Below are 22,589 nucleotides of genomic sequence, written 5' to 3'. Positions count from 1 at the left end.
AATATACCATGTTCTTGGATTGGAAGAATCAATACTGTGAAAATGACTATATTACCCAAAGCAATCTACAGATTCAATGCAATCCCTATCAAACTACCAATGGCATTCTTCACAGAATTAGAACAAAAATTTTTACAATTCGTATGGAAACACAAAAGACCCCAAATAGCCAAAGCAATCTTGAGAAAGAAAAATGGAGCTGGAGGAATCAGGCTCCCCTACATCAAACTATACAACAAAGCTATAGTAATCAAGACAGTATGGTACTGGCACAAAAACAGAAATATAGATCAATGGTACAGGTTAGAATGCCCAGAGATAAACTCATGCATATATGGTCACCTAATTTATGGCCAGGGAGGCAAGAACATACAATGAAGAAAGGATAGCCTCTTCAGTACGTGGTGCTGGGAAAACTGGACAGCTACATGTAAAAGAATGAAATTAGAACACTACCTAACACCATACATAAAAATAAACTCCAAATGGATTAAAGACCTAAATGTAAGGCCAGACACTATAAAACTCTTAGAGGAAAACACAGGAAAAACACTCTTTAACATAAACCACAGCAAGATCTTTTTTGACCCACCTCCTAGAGTAAATAAAATAAAAATAAACAAATGGGACTTAATTAAACTTAAAAGTTTTGCACAGCAAAGGAAACCATAAACAAGACAAAAAGACAACCCTCAGAATGGGAGAAAATATTTGCAAATGAAACAACAAAGGAATAATCTCCAAAACATACAAACAGTTCATGGAGCTCAATATGAAAATAAACAAACAATCCAATTAACAACTGGGCAGAAGACCTAAATAGACATTTCACCAAGGAAGACATACAGACGGCCAAGGGGCATATGAAAAGATGCTCAACATCACTAATTATTAGAGAAATGCAAATCAAAACTACAATGAGGTATCACCTCATACCAGTCAGAATGGCTAATATCAAAAATCTAGAAACAAAGAATGCTGGAAAGGGTGTGGTGAAAAGGGAACCCTCCTGCACTGTTGGTGGGAATTTAAATTGATACAACTATTGAAAACAGTATGGAGGTTCCTTAAAAAACTAAAAACAGAACTACCATATGACCCAGCAATCCCACTACTGGGCATATACCCTGAGAAAACCATAATTCCAAAAGAGACATGTGCCACAATATTCACTGCAGCACTATTTACAATAGCCAGGACATGGAAGCAACCTAAATGTCCATCGACAGATGAATGGATAAAGAAGATGTGGCATATATATACAATGGAGTATTACTTAGCCATAAAAAGGAATGAAATTGAGTTATCTGTAGTTAGGTGGATGGACCTAGAGCCTGTCATACAGAGTGAAGTAAGTCAGAAAGAGAAAAACAAATACCGTATTCTAATACACATATATGGAATGTAAAAAAAAAAAAAGGTACTGATGAACCTAGTTGCAGGGCAGGAATAAAGATGTATACATAGAGAATGGACTTGAGGACACGGGGTGGGAGGGGGAAGATGGGGAGAAGTGAGAGAAGCATCGACATATATACACTACTGAATGTAAAATAGTTAGCTAGTGGGAAGCAGCAGCATAGCACAGGGAGATCAGCTTGGTGCTTTGCGATGACCTAGAGGGGTGCAATAGGGAGGATGGGAGGGAGGCTCAGGAGGGAGGGGATATGGGGACATATGTATGCATATGGCTGATTCACTTTGTTGTACAACAGAAACTAACACAGTATTGTGAAGCAATTATACTCCAATAAAGATCTATTAAAAATAAATACATTTTAAAAATAAATAAATAAAATAAAATTACCGTTCAAGTCTCATACTATGGATTTTCACAGTTGGAAATCAATTACAACGTAAAAAATATTGTCAATAGCAGGTCTTCTTTTTTCCTTTCTAGAATAAAAATGGTAGGAAATTTTTCTTCTACTTTCTTAAATACAGTCTAACTTTTTTACCATTCTTCTTCTATGTCAACGACACTCTTTGCTACTCCTATATGTGTTTGTATATGGAGAGGCAGATTTTACTAACTGCTTAACAAATAACCGAAAGGGGAAAGAAGCTGGTTTCAGACATTTTCCAAACATAAAGGCACGGCAATTTGAACAGTTCATGCTTTCCTATGGAGAAGACCTCACAGTATACAGCACAGCCTAAAATCTTTCACCTGTAAAGTTCTCAGGTTTTTCCTCTGTAGGTTGCTTTCGTTTAAAAAAAAAAAAAAAAAAAAAAAAGAGTTAGGGACTTTCCTGGCGGTCCAGTGGTTAAGACTCCGCATTCCCAATGCAGGGGTAACAGGTTCGATCCCTGGTCAGGGAACTAAGATCCCGCATGCCTCATGGAGTGGCCAAAAAATAAAATAAAATAAACCATCTATAGATTTCAAATAATAAAATTAAAGAAAAAAAGAATTAGAATGTAATATCAGTAAGTATCATCCTCACAGGGGAGACAAAAACTTGTCCTATAGACAGGCCTAGTAATAAGCCTTTTAAAGCCCTTTAAAGCTTTGTAGGTAAAGAAGAAAAAAATGTTTCAGGGTAAGCCTAGCATATATACATTATGAAATATTCAAAACATTTAAAAGTAAAGTATTATGTAAAAATTAATCACTTTTGTGATATATATATATATATATATATATATATATATATATATATATATGTATATCTCCTATGTGTTTCTCTTTCTAAGACCAAAAATATAACTTCATACCTCATAATCTGGTCCTCCAAAGTGAGATTTTTTCTTAAGTTCTGTCATGGCATTTTTGTATGCTTCCTCTATTCTTCTTCTCTTCTCACTTTCCTATTTAAAAAAAAAAAAGCAAGTGAAAAATTTATCATGTCAAGTGGGATTTTCTCTACATTTCATCAAAATTTTATAACTTGGCCCCAAAATAACTCCACTTCTGTGAAAAATGAGTATTCTTCTGCCCAAGAAAACACTTTTTTCTGGGCCATATATCACATACAAGCTACCATTTAAAATACCACTAAGATCACCTTATAGGTAGGCTATATATTTAAATGGATTAAGTAACTACCAAAGTGTCTACACTTCAAAAAAAAAAAAAAAAAAAGGATAAATTAGCACCAGAGTAATGCCTACAATATATATTCACGTGTTTGTTTCCCCCAGTAGGAGCTAAATTAATTTTGTTACAGAGAAAAAAGGCAAGTAATGGATGCCAGGAAGAAAATAACTCAATTATTGGTAGAATCAATAAATGCAAAAAGATATTCTAAAGAAAGATACCTTTCTTTTACTTTCCAACTGCTGGTTAAAATTATTTTAGAGCTGAAAAAGAGCTTAGATTTCTACTTTAACCTTCTCCTTTTATAGACAGGGTCTATGGCTCTAAGAGTTTGCACCAAGATCCAAGGACAAAATGTAAAAAGGCTGGCCCTGGCACCAACCTCAAACTTTTTTTTACAACAATGGACTATAATGAGTCAAATGTGATATTAAAGCCCTACAAGCTTATAAAGAACCTAATGCCTTTATTCCCTCACCTCAAATATTTAAGGGCTAAATTAAAGTCCACACCGAACTCACCCAGAGCTTAACTACTTCTAAAAACCCTACCTGAATTAAGCTAGTGCAAATCAATGAATTAGTTCAGTAGGCCCAAAGATTAACTGATTTTTGTGTACTGAAGAGAAAACAGGACTACAGACCCATTAGAATGGCTAAAATTTAAAAACACAAAAAATCACCCACAAAAAAAATGACAATACCAAGTGTTGTCAAGGGTGAAGAGCAACTGGAATTCTCATCTACTGCTGGTGGGAATATAAACTGATATAACTACTTTGGAAAATTGTTTGCCTCTACCCACTAAAGCTAAGCATATACCTCGTGAATTGATAATTTTACTGCTTGGTATGTACCCAAGAGAAAAGAGTGCATATATCCACCAAAAGATATGTACAAGAATGCTCACAGCAGCTTTATTCACAACAGCCAAAATATAAAAAGTTAAATGTCCATCAGCAGGAAAAAGGAAAAAACAAATTGAAGTCATACAATGAAAATTCATCATACAATGAACAGCATACAGCAATAATACTATACAGCAATAAAAAATAATAAACTACCACTAAAAGTTACAAGATGAATGAACTTCACAGTCAGTGTTGAGGGGGTGGGGGAGCGAGCCAGGCACACGAGTATATTTTGTATGATTCCATTTACATGCTGTTCAAGAACAGGCAAAACTAATCTATGACTGTATAAGTTAAAACTGTGGTCACTTCTTGAGGTACTGGTATGGTATGGACTAGGAAGGGGCATGAAGAAACCTTCTGGGGTGCTATAAAGGTTCTATATCTTGATTTGAGTGGTGGTTACAGGGGAGTATACATGTGTATAACACTCATCAAGCAGTACACTTAAGATTGGTATACTTCACTGTATATATGTTAAACCTTAATTTAAAAAAATGAAAACAAAAACACACAACACAGCAATAATATAAAAAAGATTTCAAGGAAAGCAAAAAAACATGTGAAATTACACACTTGTGAATCTACTAATATAAGCAAACATCTTCAATGAATAATTTTTTCCTTATTAACATTCTTAACTAAAATTTGTCTAATCTTAGAATTTTTGGTCTTCCTGGACACAACTGGCTAAAAATTAAGTACACTTCTTCTAGAAAAGAAGGAATTATTTTTATAGGTAACTAAGAATATTCAATTATTTAGCTGTAAGAACAATGGAAATGACATTAGAAATGTACATAAGAGCTATTAAACATAAAATCAGAGAACTATTAGAGATTTGTATGTATGTTATACACATCTATTGTATGTGTATATCTATTATATACATAGATAAACATATATTAGAAATCTATATAAAAGGTACACAAACAGCTATTAAATAGCTATTATTATGTCACCTATCACCTACTTAATCACTCTCATTAGATTTTTAGCTCCTTGAAGAATGATTTCCTGTACACTACTGTTTTCTCATTTCTAGCTTAGAGTCTAGCACACAACAAGCATATAAATATTTCTTGAATAAAACAACAATTTCAAGTAAACCATATTGTTAACACTGTATTTTCCTCCTCAATTATATGAATTACCTAAAAGACATGTTTGTTGATAAACAACTCTCTCTATTCAAGAACTTCCTAATCTTTACAGAGTGTGTATATATACATGTATGTATGCACATACACATATGTATATATACACACATGTATATATATACACATGTATACACACACACACACTGAATATATACGTATATACTGTGTATGCACACATGGACTTACATTTCCTGTAAAATGTAACTAGGAGCCTATATCAACCTTGAGAAAAAATTATGGTGGAAAAGGTGAATAAGATTTGACATCAGATAGACCTATAAAAGGATTACAAATTACAGCCATTTGCAGATTTCGATTAATACTACCATCTTTTGTGACTGTTATTTGGTTAAATGTGGTCTAACAAAACTGTTTTTTCACAGATCCTTTGGTATAGTCTACTTGTTGCTACCCAGTAAAGAAACAGAATGGAAAAGATTACCAACATTGAAGACAACTGCAAGTACACATCCCTTTCAAATAAGAAATTTGATTGACAAAAAGATGGGGAAGCCATGTCTTATTTTTAATGAATTTTTTAAGGCAGTGTGGTTAGAGCATATGACTAGAGATGATGATCCTTTAGTGAAGGATAAGTAGACTGAACAGAGGGGAGCTTAGAGAAAGTTGCCAAAAAGTTTTGAATAAACTAATCTGGATAAATTGAATGATTCTCCTGAACCATTAGTCTAATGGATTTAAGGGAATGTCCTGTTTTCTCAGTGTTATTTTTTTGTGTGAACAGAGAATCTTCTAAAAATTGAATTTGATCCAAAATTGAAATCAATGACAATGTAACAGTTCTACTCCAAAGTAATAATGAAGTATCTGCGTGTACCTTAAATGGACATTTTCATTGCTTGTTTTAAAAGAATACATATTGCTAGTCAACCAGGCTTACTCTCACATGCACCTAAGAATTCTGACCAATTCTCTTTTCTTTAAACATGGGGACCTTCTTAAACATACAGTGCTGTTTAAATCCTGTAGCCATTCTGCTATTACATCAGTGATGACATTGCTTTCCTTAGTGTCCTGTTCACATTGATAAGACCTCCAAATACCACAAGCAATATGACTCACTAATGAATGATAAGATTCTGATTGTTGTCTGCCCTGATATCCAGAGCTGAAATATAGAAGAGTAAAATTCTTCTTATTCTGCTACTTAACACCTCTAAACAAGTCTCTGGGCCTCAGCTGCTGCTTCTATAAAATGATGGCATTGGACTAGAACTAAATTCTCTAAGGTATGCTTTGGTTCTAAGATTTTACAGATGTTGAACTATAAACAAACGTTTTCCTACTAAACAAATTCACTGAGCCAAATTCTACTTCACACTCGAAACTAAAGATTCATATTATTATTATCAGTGCTGCAGTTTAAACAAAGGTGGGAAAGGTGAACATAAGGCAAATGTTCAAGGAACAACAAAATGTGTGTTAAAGGATATCACAATGACCTTGGAAAACACATGGCCATGAATGCAATAAGTTAATATTTAACTTTATAAACTGGTGTTTTTAGTAGTTCATATAACTTAAGTACAGTTTCATGTATTACATAATAAAGCTAGGAAATGTCAAATGGTTCATTACTTCTATTCCAAAGCATTACTATTACCATTACAAAAACTTTTATGTTAAAATCCAATGAAGAATGCATATTGTACAGTAACCAAATACATAACTGGTGAATCTCATTAGAAAAATGAGTTTAAGATGCCCACAAAGTTTCAGAGAAATAGTACCACCTGCTACTTCTCTCAATCCAATAGATTTTTCCCTAAGAAGTTAGTTTGGTTTAAATGTTCAATCAGTATATAAACAAACAAAATCTGACTATTTTTTACAAAGAAGAAAAACAAATCTTACCTTATCCAGTCTCTTTTGCCAGCTGTCCTCACGTTTTACCATTAGTTCAATACAATGAGAAAGTGTAGCAAGGATTCCAGCAGTAGTTGCTTTAAAAGTTATCGCCTCCCCTTTAAAATCTATACCATTAATTCCTTTTGGTGTTACATGTGGAAATACTGAAAAAAAAATTTATTCAGTAAAAATCTTTTTAACAAAGAAATCATTCCTCAGCACAACTTAAAATTAGAAAATTTTTAGAAAACTATCACATCAGAGCAGACTTTCAAACTGTAATTTCCTTCCTGTTGGCCAACATTTTAAAATTTGCATCCATCTCTATGAGCAAAGAAGCTTGTGACAGCATATGTACTCTCAAGTCCTTTTTTCTGGATTCTGTTTCCTGAAATCTATTTGCTATGCTGCACCCAGTGAAGAAAGTGGTAGGTGGAATAATACTTTAATAATAACACTCAAGACAGCCTAGAGTGAGACCTAATTATGGCAAGAACTACCTTATGTTTTGAGAAATCCTGAATTTAAAAAATATCTGAGAAGAAACTGCGGAAATGAATAAGGTAATATGTTAAAATTTAAATAAATGTCCAAATATAATTTGGGGACCAATGCACACATATATTATATTATATTATGTTTTTATATTATAATTTTAATTCAAAGTTAGTCTTTGAATTAAATGAAAAATCTTAAAACTCCTAAGATGCAAATAAGAGAGCACAATATCTTATACTATAGTTAACGAGAAACCTTTTCAATAGAACTCTTTAAATGAAATGATACTTTAAACTTTAAAAACTCATATGTAGATATGACAGCAAAGGCACAATCCATAAAAGCTAACAAACTAAACTTCATCAAAATTTAAAATTTCTGCTCTTGAAGGCATTGTTAAAAGAATGAGAGTTACAAGTCAGTCTAGAGAGCTAATCTACAGTTAATAAAATAATGGTAACTGTGAAGAGATACATTAATTAGCTTGACTGCAGTAATCATTTCATCATGTACACCAAATCATCATATTGAACACCTTAAATATATGTAATATCTATTTAAAAAATTTTTTTAAAAAGAATGAAGAGACAAGCCACAGACTGGGAGAAAATCTTTGCAGAGAATATGTATGATAAAGGACATATCCTTTATCTATCTATATATATTAATATAGACATATTCTGTACTATAATATATGAAATATAGTCATCTCAAACTCAACAATAAGGAAACATATAACCCAATTAAAAAACTGAACCAAAGAATTGAACACACATTTCACTAAAGAAGAGATCAGGGTGGCAAATAAGCAGATGAAAAGATGCTCAATACTATTAGTTACTAGGGAAAAGCAAATTAAAACTACAGTGAGTACCACTACACACCTATTAGAAGACTAAAATTTTAAAAGACTGACCACGTCAAGTGTTAGTGGGGGTTTGGATGAACTTGAACTCTCATAAATATGACTGGTGAAATGCAGCTTGGAAGATTTTTAAAAGGTTAAATACATACCTACCAGATGATTCAACCATTCCACCTCTGGGTATTTAGCCCAAAGAAATAAGTTATATGTACATAAAAAAAACTTGTATGTGAATGTTCACAGCAACATTATTTATAATAGCCCCAAACTGTAAACAACCCACATGTCCACCAATAGACGAATGGATTGAAGAAATTGTGGCTGTTATCTATACAAGGGAACACTACTCAGCAATGAAAAGAAATTAAATACTGATACGTACAACAATGAGAAATCTCAAACTAAGAAAGAGATCAGGCAAAAACACTGAGTTCATTTACATTAAATTCTAGAAAATGCAAACTAATCTACAGTGACAGAAAAATCACTGGTTGTTTGAGAATGGAGGGAGGAAGGGAAGACAAAAGGGATGGAAGAACCTTTTGAGGGCGATGGACATAATAATGGTCTTGATTGTGGTGACAGCTTCATGATAATATCAAAACTTACCAAACTGTACACTTTAAATATACGTAGTTTATGGCATGTTAATTGTATCTCAGTAAAGCTGTTTTAAAACCTATTTTCTTTTTCTGGTATTTTCTGAAAATCCTTCCTATCACTATTTTCTACCATTCTTACCAAGATTGATGTTTTATTACAAACTACGATTTTTTTTAATAATCAACTTAGAAACTAAAAGTCATCTGTGTCCTATATATGAGAATGTGTGCTATTGTAATAATGGGTCCTCCATGCTGTTTGCTAATTTATTATAGAGTCAGTACAAGATGAAAGACCAACATAAAATGTCTTTGAAAAAACTTTTAGAAATGTACCTCTCCAGCTGCACTTAACTACTTTCAGAAGCTGTCACCCTCAAATCCTTTTCAGAATGATACAAGGGTTATGTAACAGATTTTTAAACTTTCAAACAGTTGAAAGTAAGTGTCTCAAACATAGTAAGGTCTCTGAAATAAATTTCTCTCATGTTACATCTGTTAGGAAATGAAGGTCATGAAGACAAAACCTCATCTTAATTTGTCCTCCACTGGGCTCCTCTAAGTATTGGTTACTTTGATTTTTGCTCTAAGTCTCTTATACCTTATCTTGTAGAACTACATTAATCTTGATGGAAAAACTTAAGCAAAACCCCAAAGTACTCAATAATTTTAGATGAGCATACTCATCTAAATGTCTCAGCTGATCACAAGGGAAAGAAGATCTTAAAGAGACAAGGTGGCATGCCTTAGTTTCTTCTGAGAAAATGATACACTGTAGCAAAAGGAAGTTGAAAGTATGTGAATGTAACCATGCTTATGAAGGGCAAAGATGAAAGAAATTATAAAATAATCTATAAATCTAGATTTTTAAGTACTTAAGCTCTTAAAATTATCATTCAAATCTATAGTTCTTTTAGTTGAACTGACATTATACAGTTCAAAACTCTTTTAAAGGTGTTAACAATCAGAAAATCAAGGAACCCAGAAGCTAACATCAACATGTCAAAAATAAAAACAAATACTGACAGAAGCCAAGAGATTTGTAATCCTTTCACTTCATTAAGACTCCCAAACACTAATTTAAATAGTAGGCAACCTAAGGGGGAATCCCCAGTTTCTGTGGTGAGGATTTTTTCATTTCCCCACCTGAAATATTCCAAATGACTGTGTCCTTCTGGACATACAGGATGGCAACTTTGTTTAAATCTCTCCTCACCTGTCTACTATGATAAAGAAGAAACATGGCTTAAGACTATGACCATGCTATTAATCGTACTAGGGTCAACAACCAACTGGTTTGGGACTACTGGTCTATTATAGATACGATTATTCTAACAAAGTAAGATACAGTTGGCTAAAAAAACTAAATTTAAAATATTCTCACATGAAAAATCTGTGAGCTAAAAGACGATGAAAAGTGATCTGTGGCTGGTCCAACTTCTTCATTTAGACAATTAATGTATGAGCATCTGTACACAGACTATGTGGGAGAAAAGGACAAGATGATAATCATGTTTCATAGAGTAATGCATGTTCCATTAACACTAAATTGCCTCTCAATGAGTTTCATCAAGAGTATACCTTGATTTGACAGATTAGTTAATATTTACTGTCATTATTTTATATAGTAGATGACAATATGCTCTTGTATATTATTTACAAAACAGGAATAGATAGAAGTTCAAAAATTGGTTAGAAAATATGGTTAAAAATATAGTTAAATGGGAACAACTGGAAAATATAATAGATATAAAAAATCCATGCAAGTAGCCATCTTTGACATGTAATTAATACAATTAATCATTAGAAATAAGGGTTTAGGGGTAGGAAATCTCTGACTTTAGATTGATTTAATCTAAAGTAGAGGCCAGGGAATTCCCTGGCAGTCCAGTGGTTAGGACTCTGTGCTTTCATTGCTGAGGGCCCAGGTTCAATGCCTCGTCATGGAACTAAGATTCTACAAGCTGCAAGGTGCGCCCCACCCCCAAGAAAAAGCAGGGGCCAAAAAATTGAACAGTACTAAGTCAGTGAATTTATTTACACTTTTCAAAAAATTTAAAGTGTACATTTTATTTCTTTCTTATCATTTATTTATTTAGCTGCGCCACACAGCTTATGGGATCTTAGTTCCCTGACCAGGGATTGAACCCAGGCCCTCGGCAGTGAAAGCAGAGTCCTAACCACTGGACTGCCAGGGAATTCCCTAGTCTTTTTATAAATACCAGCTTTATTGAGATATAATTTTCACAGCATAAAATTCACTCATTTAACACATACAATTAAATGATTCTCAGTATATTCACAGAGTGTACAAGCATCACCACAATCAAACTTTAGGACATTTTTATGAACCATCCCCTCAAATCCCACATACATTAGTAGTCACTTCCCATTTCCCCCAACCCTACTGCCCAGTTCTAGGAAACCACTAATACACTTTCTGCTCTACGATTTGCCTCTGAATATTTCATATAAAGTAACAATGAGTGGTCTTCCGTGACTGGCTTCTTTCACTTAGCATAATTTTTCAAGGTTCATCCATGTTACAGCACATGTCAAGTATGTTATTCCTTCATATGGCTAAAAAATGTTCCATTTTGTTTATCCATTTGTTAGTGGATGGATGTTTGGGTTATTTCTACTTTTTGACTGTTATGAATAACACTGCAATGAACATCCATGTACAAGTTTTTATATGGATGCATGTTTTCATTTCTCCTGAATATATACCTAGGAGTAGAACTGCTAGGTCAAATGGTGACACCATGTATAATATGTTGAGGAACTGCCAGACTGTTTTCCAAAGCAGCTACGCCTTGTTATTGTATTTCTTTCCGATTACAGCCAGCCTAATAGGTGTGAAGTGGTGTCTCACTGTGGTTTTTTTTTTTTTTTTTTTCCACTGTGGTTTTGATTTGCATTTTCCTGACAGCTAAAGAGCTGAGGAACTTTTCAGGCGCTCACTGGCCATTTGTATGTCTTCTTTGGAAAAATGTCTATTGAGATGCTTTGCCCATTTTTGAACTGAGATATTTGTCTATTATAGATTTGTAAGAGTTCTTTATGTATTTTAAATACAAATCCCTTACCAGATAAATGATTGGCAAATGTTTTCTCCCATTTTGTAGGTTATCTTTTTACTTTTTTGATAATTTCCTTAAAGCACAAAAGTTTAAAATTTTGCTAAAGATCAAGAATGCTTTGCCTTGCTCAAGGTCATTAACTCCTATATTTCTTCTAAGGTTTTATGGTGCTAGCTCTTTTAATTAGGTTTTTGATCCATTTTGAGTTAATTTTTGTGTTTGTGTGAAGTAGGGGTTCAACTTCATTCCTTAAATATGGATATCCAGCTGCCTAACACCATTTGTTGAAAAGACTTTTTTCCTCACTGAGTTGTCTTGGCACTCCTGTGAAAAGTCACATTTATTTTACTATAAATGTGAGGGTTTATTTCTAGACTCTCAATTCTATTCCACTGTTCTATATATCTTTCCTTATGCCAGAACTATACTTTACTGTTGCTTTTGTAGTAAGTTATGAAATTGAAAGTGTGAGTCCTCCTACTTTGTTCTTTTTCAAGACTGTTGTAGCTACTCTGGGTCATTTGTATTTCCATATGAACTTTAGGATTAGCTTGTCCACTTATGCAAAAATCCTACCTAGGATTTTGGTAAAGACTGGATTGAATCTACAGGTCAATTTGGGGAATACTGAATTTTTAACAATATTAAGTCATCTGATCCATGAACAGGGCAAATCTTTCCATCTATTTAGGTCTTTAATTTTTTCAATAATGTTTTGTGGTCTTTATAATATAAGGTTTGTGCTTCTTTTGTTAAATTTATTCCTAGGTATTTAATCCTTTTTGATGCTGTTATAAACAAAACTGTTTCCTTAACTTTATCTTCATATTCTTCATTGCTAGTGTATAAAAAATATTGGGTTGGCCAAAAAGTGCCTTCAGTTTTTAAGTAAAAATAAAAGACACATTTTCCATTTTTACCACGAACTTTACTGAACAACATATGCACCCTTTTGTTCCACTACCTTCTGCCATTTTCCAAGCAACTTCATAAGTCCATCTTCCCAAAACTTTTTATCTTTTTGAGCAAAGAACTGGTGCCTTTTATAGCTTCCAGGGAATTGAAATTTTTTCCATTAACAGAATTTTGTAAAGACCAAAATAAATGGAAATCCGAAGGTGCAACGTCTGGTGAATACGGCGGTTGAATCAGAACTTCTCACCCAAGCTGTAACAGTTGTTGCCTGGTCATCAAAGAAATGTGCGGTCTTGGGTTATCCTGATGGAAGAGTATGCGTTTTCTGTTGACTAATTCCGGATGCTTTTCATTGAGTGCTGCTTTCAGTTGGTCTAATTGGGAGCAGTACTTGTTGGAATTAATCGTTTGGTTGTCCAAAAGGAGATCATAATAGAGGACTCCCTTCTAATCCCACCATATACACAACATCACATTCTTTGGATGAAGACCAGCCTTTGGTGTGGTTGGTGGTGGTTCATTTCACTTGCCCCACAATCTCTTCCGTTCCACATTATTGTACAGTATCCACTTTTCATCACCATCACAATTTGTTTTAAAAATGGACTGTTTTCATTACGTTTAAGTAGAGAATCACATGTGGAAATACGTTCAAGAATTCTTTTTTTTCTTAACTTATGTGGAACCCAAACATCAAAGTGATTCACATAACCAAGCTGGTGCAAATGATTTTCAACACTTGATTTGGATATTTTGAGTATGTCGGCTATTTCCCATGTGGTATAACGTTGACTGTTCTCAATTAATGTCTCAGCTTGATCGCTATCAACTTCAACTGGTCTACCCTACCATGGAGCATTGTCCAGCGAGAAATCTCCAGCACAAAACTTCACAAACCACTTCTGAGGTGTTCGATCAGTCACAGCACCTTCTCCATACACTGCACAAATCATTTTTTGGGTTTCAGTTGCATTTTTACCTTTCTTGACATACTGCATAAAATGCTGAAAACGTTGTTTTTCTTCCATCTTTAATATTAAAATGACTACACAAAATTTCACCAATTTTGATAAATCTTTTTTTAAATGCACGCTGATATGCCAGCTATCACAGACAATCTAACAAAATTGTTTTGAATGATGTTAAAGCCAACTAAGTGCTACTAGAGCCATCTTACAGAAAAAAACTGAATGAACCTTTTGGCCAATCCAATACAATTGATTTTTTGTATACTGATCTTATATCCTGCAGTCTTAATTTATTAGTCCTAATAGGTTTCTAGTGGATTCCTTATGATTTTCTCTATGTAAGATAATGGCATCTTCAAACAGAGAAAGTTTAAATTCTCCCTTTTGAATCTGGATGCTTTTTATTTATTTTTCCTGCCCAGCTGTCCAGGTAGAATCTCTAATACATTGTTGAATGGAAGTGGCAAGGTTGAACGATAGTTAGGAACAAGGTTATCTTGTTCCTGATCTTAGGAGGAAAGCATTCAGTCTTCCACCATTAAAAGTGATGTTAACTGTGGGTTTCACTAAGAGATACTGGTTATCAAGGCAAAACTGGCCTCAGAGAATAATTAGTTAGGAAGTGCTCCCCCTATTCTACTTTTTGGAAGAATTTGTGAAAAACTGGTATTAATTTTTCTTTAAATGTTTGGTAAAATTTACCAGTGAAGTCACTGGAGCCTGGGCTTTTCTTTGTGGGAAGTTCTTTTTACTAATTGTATCTCTTTGCTTATTATTGGTCTATTTGGATTTTGTAGGTCTTCTCGACATAGTTTCAATAGTTGGTGTCTTTGTAGGACTTTTGTCCATTTCACCTAAGTTATCTAATTTGTTGGCATACAGCTGTTCATAGCATCCCCCTATAATCTTTTTTATTCCTGTAATGTCAGCAGTAATATCCTCCCTTTCATTCCTGATTTTAATAAGTTGAGTCTTCTCCCCCTTTTTCTTGATCAGTTTAGTTAACAGTTTGTCAACTTTGTTTTTCAAAGAATCAACTTAAAGTTTCATTGATTCTCTGTATTGTTTTTCAATACTCTTTCTTCTTTATAATAAATATGTCTCACCTACAAATTTCCCTCTAAGTACTGTGGCAGCCCATAAGTTGTGGCATCTTGTGTTTCTGCTCTCATTCACCTCACAGTATTTTCTAATGCCCTTGGTGATTTTTGTCTTTGATCCACTGGTTATTTATGAGTGTGTTAATTTTTACATATTTCTGAATTTCCCAAATTTCTGTTATTAATTTCCAATTTCATTCCACTGTGGCTGGAGGACATACTTTGTTTGATTTCAGTCCTTTTAAACTAATTAAAGCCTGTTTTGTGGCCAAGCATAAGGTTTATACTAAAGAATATTCCATGAACAATTGAGAAGAATATATATTTTTCTACTGTTAAGTGGAGTGTTCTGTGAATGTCTACTAGGTCTGGTTATTTAGACTATTCAAATATTTTATTGTCTTGTTGTTCTTTATCCTACTTGTTCTATTCATTATTGAAAGTTGGTTATTGAAGTCTCAAACTATTACTATCGACTTGTCTCTTTGGTCAGTTTTTGCTTCATGTATTTTGGGGCTCTGTTGTTACATGCAAATACGTATTTTATTGTCATAAAATCTCTCCTTTTGTCTCTAGAAATATAATTTTTAAAAGATGGTATAGAATTTAACAGAAGAAAACTTATATAGAGGTAGATGAGAAGTTTGTTCACAAAAGACTGAGGAAACCTTCCTTTCACTGTGATCTAGAACTCTTAAAAGTCTTTAACTAAGGAAGGTGTTTTCTCATTCAAAAATTTCTCCTCTGCTCTGATCTTCAAATTACTTTAATTGCCTTTCTTCTCATCTTAGAATATCTGGAAGTTTTACTCCTGTTTTAGTCTTCACCCCATACCCCCCATTCCTATTCTTGGCATATTTACTAGCAGGTTGGTAAACTAGTTCTAAATTTTAAAAAACTTTAGTATAGTTACATCACAATATTTGATCTAGACCTAATCTTTAATAATGGCCCTAACGGTGAGAACATTACAATGACCACTCCCAAGAACAGAGTATTATTTTTCCCTCTTCCAACAGTTGATCAATCTAGGACTACAACCCTGTTTTTGAGAGATGACTGAAATACCCTAATCCCAGACTACAATCAAGTAGTTCCAGATTTAAAGACTATGCTCTGTTCACTTTACCAGATTATACTCAATGCTTCTGACCAACTTATTTCTAGAGGTTAGCCATAAAAAGATACTTTCCACCTATGATGAGTTTCAAGAGTTAATTTCCATCAACATTAAGAAAGGAATTCTTTTCTTTAATTGAAATATAGTTGATTCACAATGTTGTGTTAATTACTGCTGTACAGCAAAGTGATTCAGTTATACATATATATACATTCTTTTTCATATTCTTTTCCATTATGGTTTATCACAGGATATTGAATATGGTTCCCTGTGCTATACACTAGGACCTTGTTGTTTATCCATTCTATATATACCAGTTTGCATCTGCTAATCCCAAACTCCCAATCCATCCCTCTCCCACCCCACCTCGCCCTTGGCAACCACCAGTCTATTCTCTGTCCGTGATTCTGAAGAAAGGAATTATTTTAAACAGTGAATTCCCCAAGTATACTTAAAACATCACTCGTGATTTAAAAAATTATTCAGATATCTTATAGGATATTTCTCTAAATGACTTTAATAACCCAGTCTTCTATTGCTTGGTTTCAGTCTCTTCAAAAAAGAGATGTTGGAGGCTTCCCTCCAATGTCTGGAGATCTAGCCAGATCACATTTAAGAGTTAGGTACTGGAAGCTCTACATGCTTTAACTCCTGGACTTCATCAAAGGGTGATCTGGTAGTGAGACAGCTTTTTCATGATGGACCCTGCAAAAGCTCTCAGTCTTTTCTCTATGGCCTTTCAGTGCCTCCAGAGTTAACTTTTAATTTGGTATCAGAAAATTTATGTCCAGTTTTGTATCAGAAAATATACTATGAACACAGGGTAAGAGAAAGAAGCTGGGGATTGCATCTTTCCGTGTATAGACTTTCATTTAGTCCTCGGCTACGAGAGTTGTTAGAGATAAGCAGAACGGTGAGGCTGTTGGATTTCAATAGTCAGCACGTACATTTCTACTTAATTACTTTACTGATAGGCCAATACAACCTATCTTTTGATGTATCTGGTACTCCTGAATCTAAAAATCTGCAGTTTAATTTCTACAGAAAATAAGCTTCCATTCTCTTTTGGGGAATACAGATGGGGCAGCTGAATGTACATGAGATGATGGAAGATTGGACCTGAGAATTTTACAACTTCTTTCAATAATTTTTCCCATATCCAAACAAAATCTTTTTTCTATTAAAGCAGATTATTCACTGTAAAATTAAAATGTAACAGAAAGAACCTTCCCAAAGTAATCCTCTAATTCCATCAAGACATATAAATCCAGATGACTCAACAAGGTTCAACATTTTAGCCCCAAGTTATAAGGAAAACTTTGTAATAAGAAGCTAGTACTTTGCAAGATTGAGAGTAGAGTAGGTTATAAAGAAGAAGAGAACCATTAGGAAAATAAGAAACACGAAGAGGAAAGAAGGAAAAGGTGGGGAAGAGAAGCATTAGATCTTAGTATCAATATTACAATATTCCCATATGATTTGTGAAATTTCCATGCATATAACTGTTTAAAAAATTATTTGAAAATATGCCACGGCCACAGATTTTACTTCATATTCTTTCATAACTTCAGCAGAAATAAGCATAATTAGATTAGCTTATTTTTTTTCACAAAGGCTTATTTGCAACTTAAAAAGTTTTAGGAATCCATGCCAGCTTTTTCTTAGAATATGTTAAAAGAAAGCGCTGACCATGAATCACAGGTTTCTGTCACAACCTCCCTGCCCACCCCTGCCCCATACATAGATTCCACACATAAGTGATACCATGCAGTATTTGTCTTTGGTTTATTTCTCTTAGCATAATGCCCTCCAGGTTCATCCATATTGTTGTAAAACACAGGTTCCCAATGAACAATTAAGAATTCCATCTAATGAGTGAGCCCTTATAAACAGAGCAACAATTACTTGATATATGAAATAAACTGATATATGTAATAAACCACCTTGCTCCTGAGTCTATAAACAATTGTGCTGTGAAATCAGTGTTTTCAATAATTTTCCATTAATAACACTGATTATATACTTTGCAACACCAGTTTATCAAGTGGAGAGAGAAAAGAACATTAACAGAGAGAAATACACTCTAAAGAAACATTCAAGTTCCATTACAATGTTTCTCCTCCCTAAGAAATACTTTTTCAGTACTAGAAAGTGATTCTACCAAATACTGCTGAAATAAGAGGCCAATGTCTAAAATTTAGAATAAGTCTGTCAGATGAGCTGTCACATTATTTAATGTCAGAATGTATATTTTACCTACATATCTTTTCTTAGAAGAAAAATTTCACTTTCCAGCTTAAAAAAATTTTCTGAACTATTCCATTAATTATTCTTGTTATATAGTTAGTTATTATGTAACTTTAGAAAGTGTATTTTACCCAACTGAGGGGGAAAATTTTACTACTTACCCTTTTCTTTATTGCCATTGGTATTATGCAAGAAGTCTCCATCAGAACGTGTTGTAGGAAAGTCATCTTCATCATCTTCTACCACTAAGTAAAATATATTTAAGGATATCAGGATGAAAGCACATAGAAATTAACCAGTTTATTCTTATGTTCAATGGAGTAAATATACTCTGGATTCTGTGAGTACATGGTCTTATTCATCTTTGTATTTTCAGTGCTTATCAATGTATGCTCAATAAATATGCTGTGGAATGTCTTTAAATACATTCTTATAAAAACTGTACCCATTCTCATTTGTGTAAGGGATGGTACTGAGATACGATTTATTCTGTCCTTTAAGTCTTTCTACCTCTTCCTCCTGACCTTGGGGAGATTTCACAATTTTACCAGAGGCCTACAAAGACTGAAGAGGATGGTAATGGTACATGCAGAAGATACTTTATCTTGCCTCTAGGATATGCAGGGAAAATATAATGACTTATAGATGTGATATCGATTTTAATTCATCCCAATGTGTCTGTGCCTGGACATCCATTTTAACCTACCCAATTCCAGAAAATACAGAATCTCCTGTGTTCTTCCACATACCTCTTTCTTCTACATACTATCCCTTTTTCTACTGCCTAACATACTTAATCCTCTGCACTATGTATTCCACTTCTTAGTGCAAATTTCTAAACCTCAGCCCCCAACCTTATTCTCTGTTTCTGAATGGCTTCTTTAGTTTATTATCTTTTGAGGAACTCCCTTTCTACAGAATAAATCTTCACTTTAAACTGATGTCTTACTCCTTGCCTATCTCTCTTTTTACGTCAGGAGTAATTTGGCTCTATGAGGAACATTTCATCTATTTTTAACTCTCTCTCCAATGGATGCAAGGCCCACTACTATTCCTTACTCCCTCCCATGACTAAATGGTAGTAATTACTATGGAAAATACCTTTATTCTGTACTACAATTTTCTAATTACTGGGCTATTTCATTTTTTCATCACCTGAAAATTTTGCACTCATCTATAACAACTTTTTCAAATCATAAGCTGCTATTATCTACTAACACCTACTATTTTATAACCAGCTAACTGCTATCAGTATCCAACTGACATTTTTCTTTTCCACATCCATCATTCCTACAGACTTCAGTATCCATATTGAAGCCTCTGCAAACGCCTTAGTTCCAAGATTAATCAAATTCCCAGATTCTGTGGATCTCTGTCTTTTCATCAATAATTTGCAAATATGGTTAATTCTAAGAAATTAACTACTACAGTGCTGCTCTGATTTTAAATCATTACTGATTTTAAATCATCAGACAACATCCTGACCTTGACTCATTACTAATCTGATTAACTGCTCTTAAATACTGAAATGTCTGCATTTCACTTGTCTCCTCAGTATCTACCTTGGGTTCCTAAAGATTCACTTTCATATCTCTAACCATCCAATAGCCTAGTACTACCAAACAGGGATCTTCAACCTTCTTTTTCTAGTAAATACTCAAAATATAAGACTGATGAAAACAAGAGCTGCTCTGGCTAAAAGAGTGGCCCTCCCCCTTTCCTTCCCAACCAAGCACTCCTTGTCCATCATTGAGGCACCTTTAAGGGATGTCTGACATGATTTAAAACCACTGTCCTAATACAAATCTCCCATCCCAATCAGACTGGTCTCCCTTACCAGCCCTCAAATCTATTATGTTAAATTCCATCTCTGGATCTTATACATTCCTGCTTTCATTATCCCTGCAATAATCCAAATCAACCGCATTAATAATAGCAACTATTATTGATTTTTTGCTATTAAGCACAGGGCTAATATACATATTCTCATTTAAATCTCACAATCATATGTGCTGGATACAACATCCATGTTACAGAGGAAACAGATGTGCAGAAATGTTAAGTAATCTACTTCAAGTCATCAAACTAATAATGAATAGAAGAGCAAGATTAGAACCTTTACGTTTAATATGGTATATATGTCTTGTTTTAAAATATATGTTTAGGTCAGAGATAATGTCTTCTACTTCTGTAATCCTAGAGTATCTGGACCTAAATGGTTAATTAAATCTTACTGAAGTGTGGGGTGTGTGTGTGTGGTTAAGTCTCTTTACTAGCAATTACGATAAAACTTTTTAAATGAAAACATTGAACACCTAAAATGAGAGCTTGCTATTATCATTTCAGTGACACACTTAATGAAGAACAGTGATTCTTCTTAAAAAAATTTTAAGTCACAGATAATTTAGTCTTGATAATTTAGTAAAAGTACATCTATAGAGATCCTTAGGTCAGCAATTCCAGTCTATAGTCAAAGTAGGAAACTATGGTCCATGTTCTTATTTCACCTTTACCCAGCATGTACTCTTAAAAACGTTTCTTAAAATAGCCATTTATAGGGAAATCAGTCATTATATGCTGAATTGTGCCACAACCAAATTCATATGTTGAAGTCCTAACCTTCCTGTGCTCCAAAATGTGACTGTATTTGGAGACAGGGTCTTTACAGAGGTAATCAAATTAAAATGAGTCATGAGGAGGGGCCCTACTTCAATATGACCAGTGTCCTTATAAGAGGAGGAAATTTGGACACAGACACTTACAGGAAGATGATGTGACGACACAGGGAGAAGATGATCATCTACAAACCAAGGAGAGAGGCTTAGAACAGATCCTTCCCTCATGGCCCTCAGAAGAAACCAAACTTGCCAAAACCTTGATCTCACATTTTTAGCCTCCAGAACTGTGAGGAAATACACTTCCGTTGTTTAAGCCACACAGTCTATAGAGTACTTTGGCGATGGCATCCCTAACAACTAATACATTAGTCTATGACTGTTGCTATATAATCAAACGTGAATAATGTTTAAAAATATCTTTCAAATCTTCTACACAACATGGTTATTATTACATCCCAACTTCCACTCCTTCCACTATCACTTTTGTCTTTAAAATGCTATATATTATTGACGTGAATCATTTAAAAATAAACAAGGAATCCAAATTTGTATACATCCTGCAAGCAAATGAAAGCTGATGTGTAATATCTAATTTGACAAAAAAAGTATACATACTTTTTTTAATTAATGAGAAATAGAAGTTCAACTGTCTTTATTTTTAGAGAAATAAACATTAAATGTTAAAGAACCAAAAACTTAAAAGTGCATCAAATATAAAGAACTTCAAGGATACTTTAGGTAAAATTAAGTGCTTTAAGAGGAATATGGGCTTCCGCTTCAGGCAAAGATGGAAAAACAAGGAGAGAATTTATCCTCTAGCATGAAACTAAAAAATCAGACAAAATGTATGAAACAATGGTTTTCAAGATACTGGATATTAGGCAACAAAGGACAATGATCCCTAAGGGCTGGGGAACAAATGATGTGAGCCCTGTGAATGCTCCAGCTTACTGCCATAGGACAGTTTCCAAGCTATAGAGTAATGAGGAACCCAGGAGGAGCCTGGCAGACTCTCTGAGGTGAAGAAATGGAGCTGAGAATCCAGAGAGACAAAGGACAGTAGAGTTCACAAGGCAGAGTACTTAGAAGGAGAGAACTGTACAGAGAGAGAACTCTGGAGATGGGCAGAAGGTCCCCCTGAGTATTCAGCAGAGTACTGATAGCACATACAAGTTGAGGAACTATAGAGGTCATCGAAAGAACCATCTGAGAGGATTCCACCAGGGAAGAGTACCCAAAGCCTATGTGGGGCAGTGAAAAGCACCTGTTCCTACAACACAGACCTGGAATAATTCACAGGGAATTGGCTAGAGAATGCGAAACTGCCTTGCCACAGTAGTAGGGAGAAATGGAAATACCTTATTCTAAGGTTCTTATACAATACAGGAGGTGGGTATATTACTTGAAGGGAGACTGTAATAACTTAAATGTGCATACTATAAATCCTAAAGTAGCCATTATAATAACAAAGAGTATAACTAAAAAGCCAACAAAGGAGATAGAAAACGGAATTATAAAAAATACTCAATCCAAAAGAAGGCAGAAAAAGGGAACAAAGAACAGAGAAGACAAAAAGAATATGTAAGAAGGGGTG

At 34.0% G+C, this 22,589-nt stretch overlaps 1 protein-coding gene across 2 annotated transcripts in view; it reads right to left on the bottom strand.

The window, feature by feature from the left end:
* CERT1 (ceramide transporter 1) overlaps positions 1 to 22,589 on the bottom strand; it is a gene marked incomplete at its 5' end in the record, with an annotated part of 128,934 nt that overhangs the window by 46,577 nt on the left and 59,768 nt on the right. For both annotated transcript variants that reach the window (XM_079703594.1, XM_079703595.1), the window contains 3 exons: positions 2,719 to 2,811; positions 6,986 to 7,143; positions 18,539 to 18,622. In XM_079703594.1, coding sequence (XP_079559720.1) covers positions 2,719 to 2,811; positions 6,986 to 7,143; positions 18,539 to 18,622 — 335 coding nt within the window. The remainder of the gene's footprint in view (positions 1 to 2,718; positions 2,812 to 6,985; positions 7,144 to 18,538; positions 18,623 to 22,589) is intronic.

This window comes from Hyperoodon ampullatus, assembly GCF_949752795.1.
Source record: "Hyperoodon ampullatus genome assembly, chromosome: 4".
Taxonomy (NCBI): Eukaryota; Metazoa; Chordata; class Mammalia; order Artiodactyla; family Ziphiidae; genus Hyperoodon; species Hyperoodon ampullatus.
The sequence above is the reverse complement of the archived record's forward strand: the minus strand, read 5'-3'. Positions and strand labels throughout refer to the sequence as shown.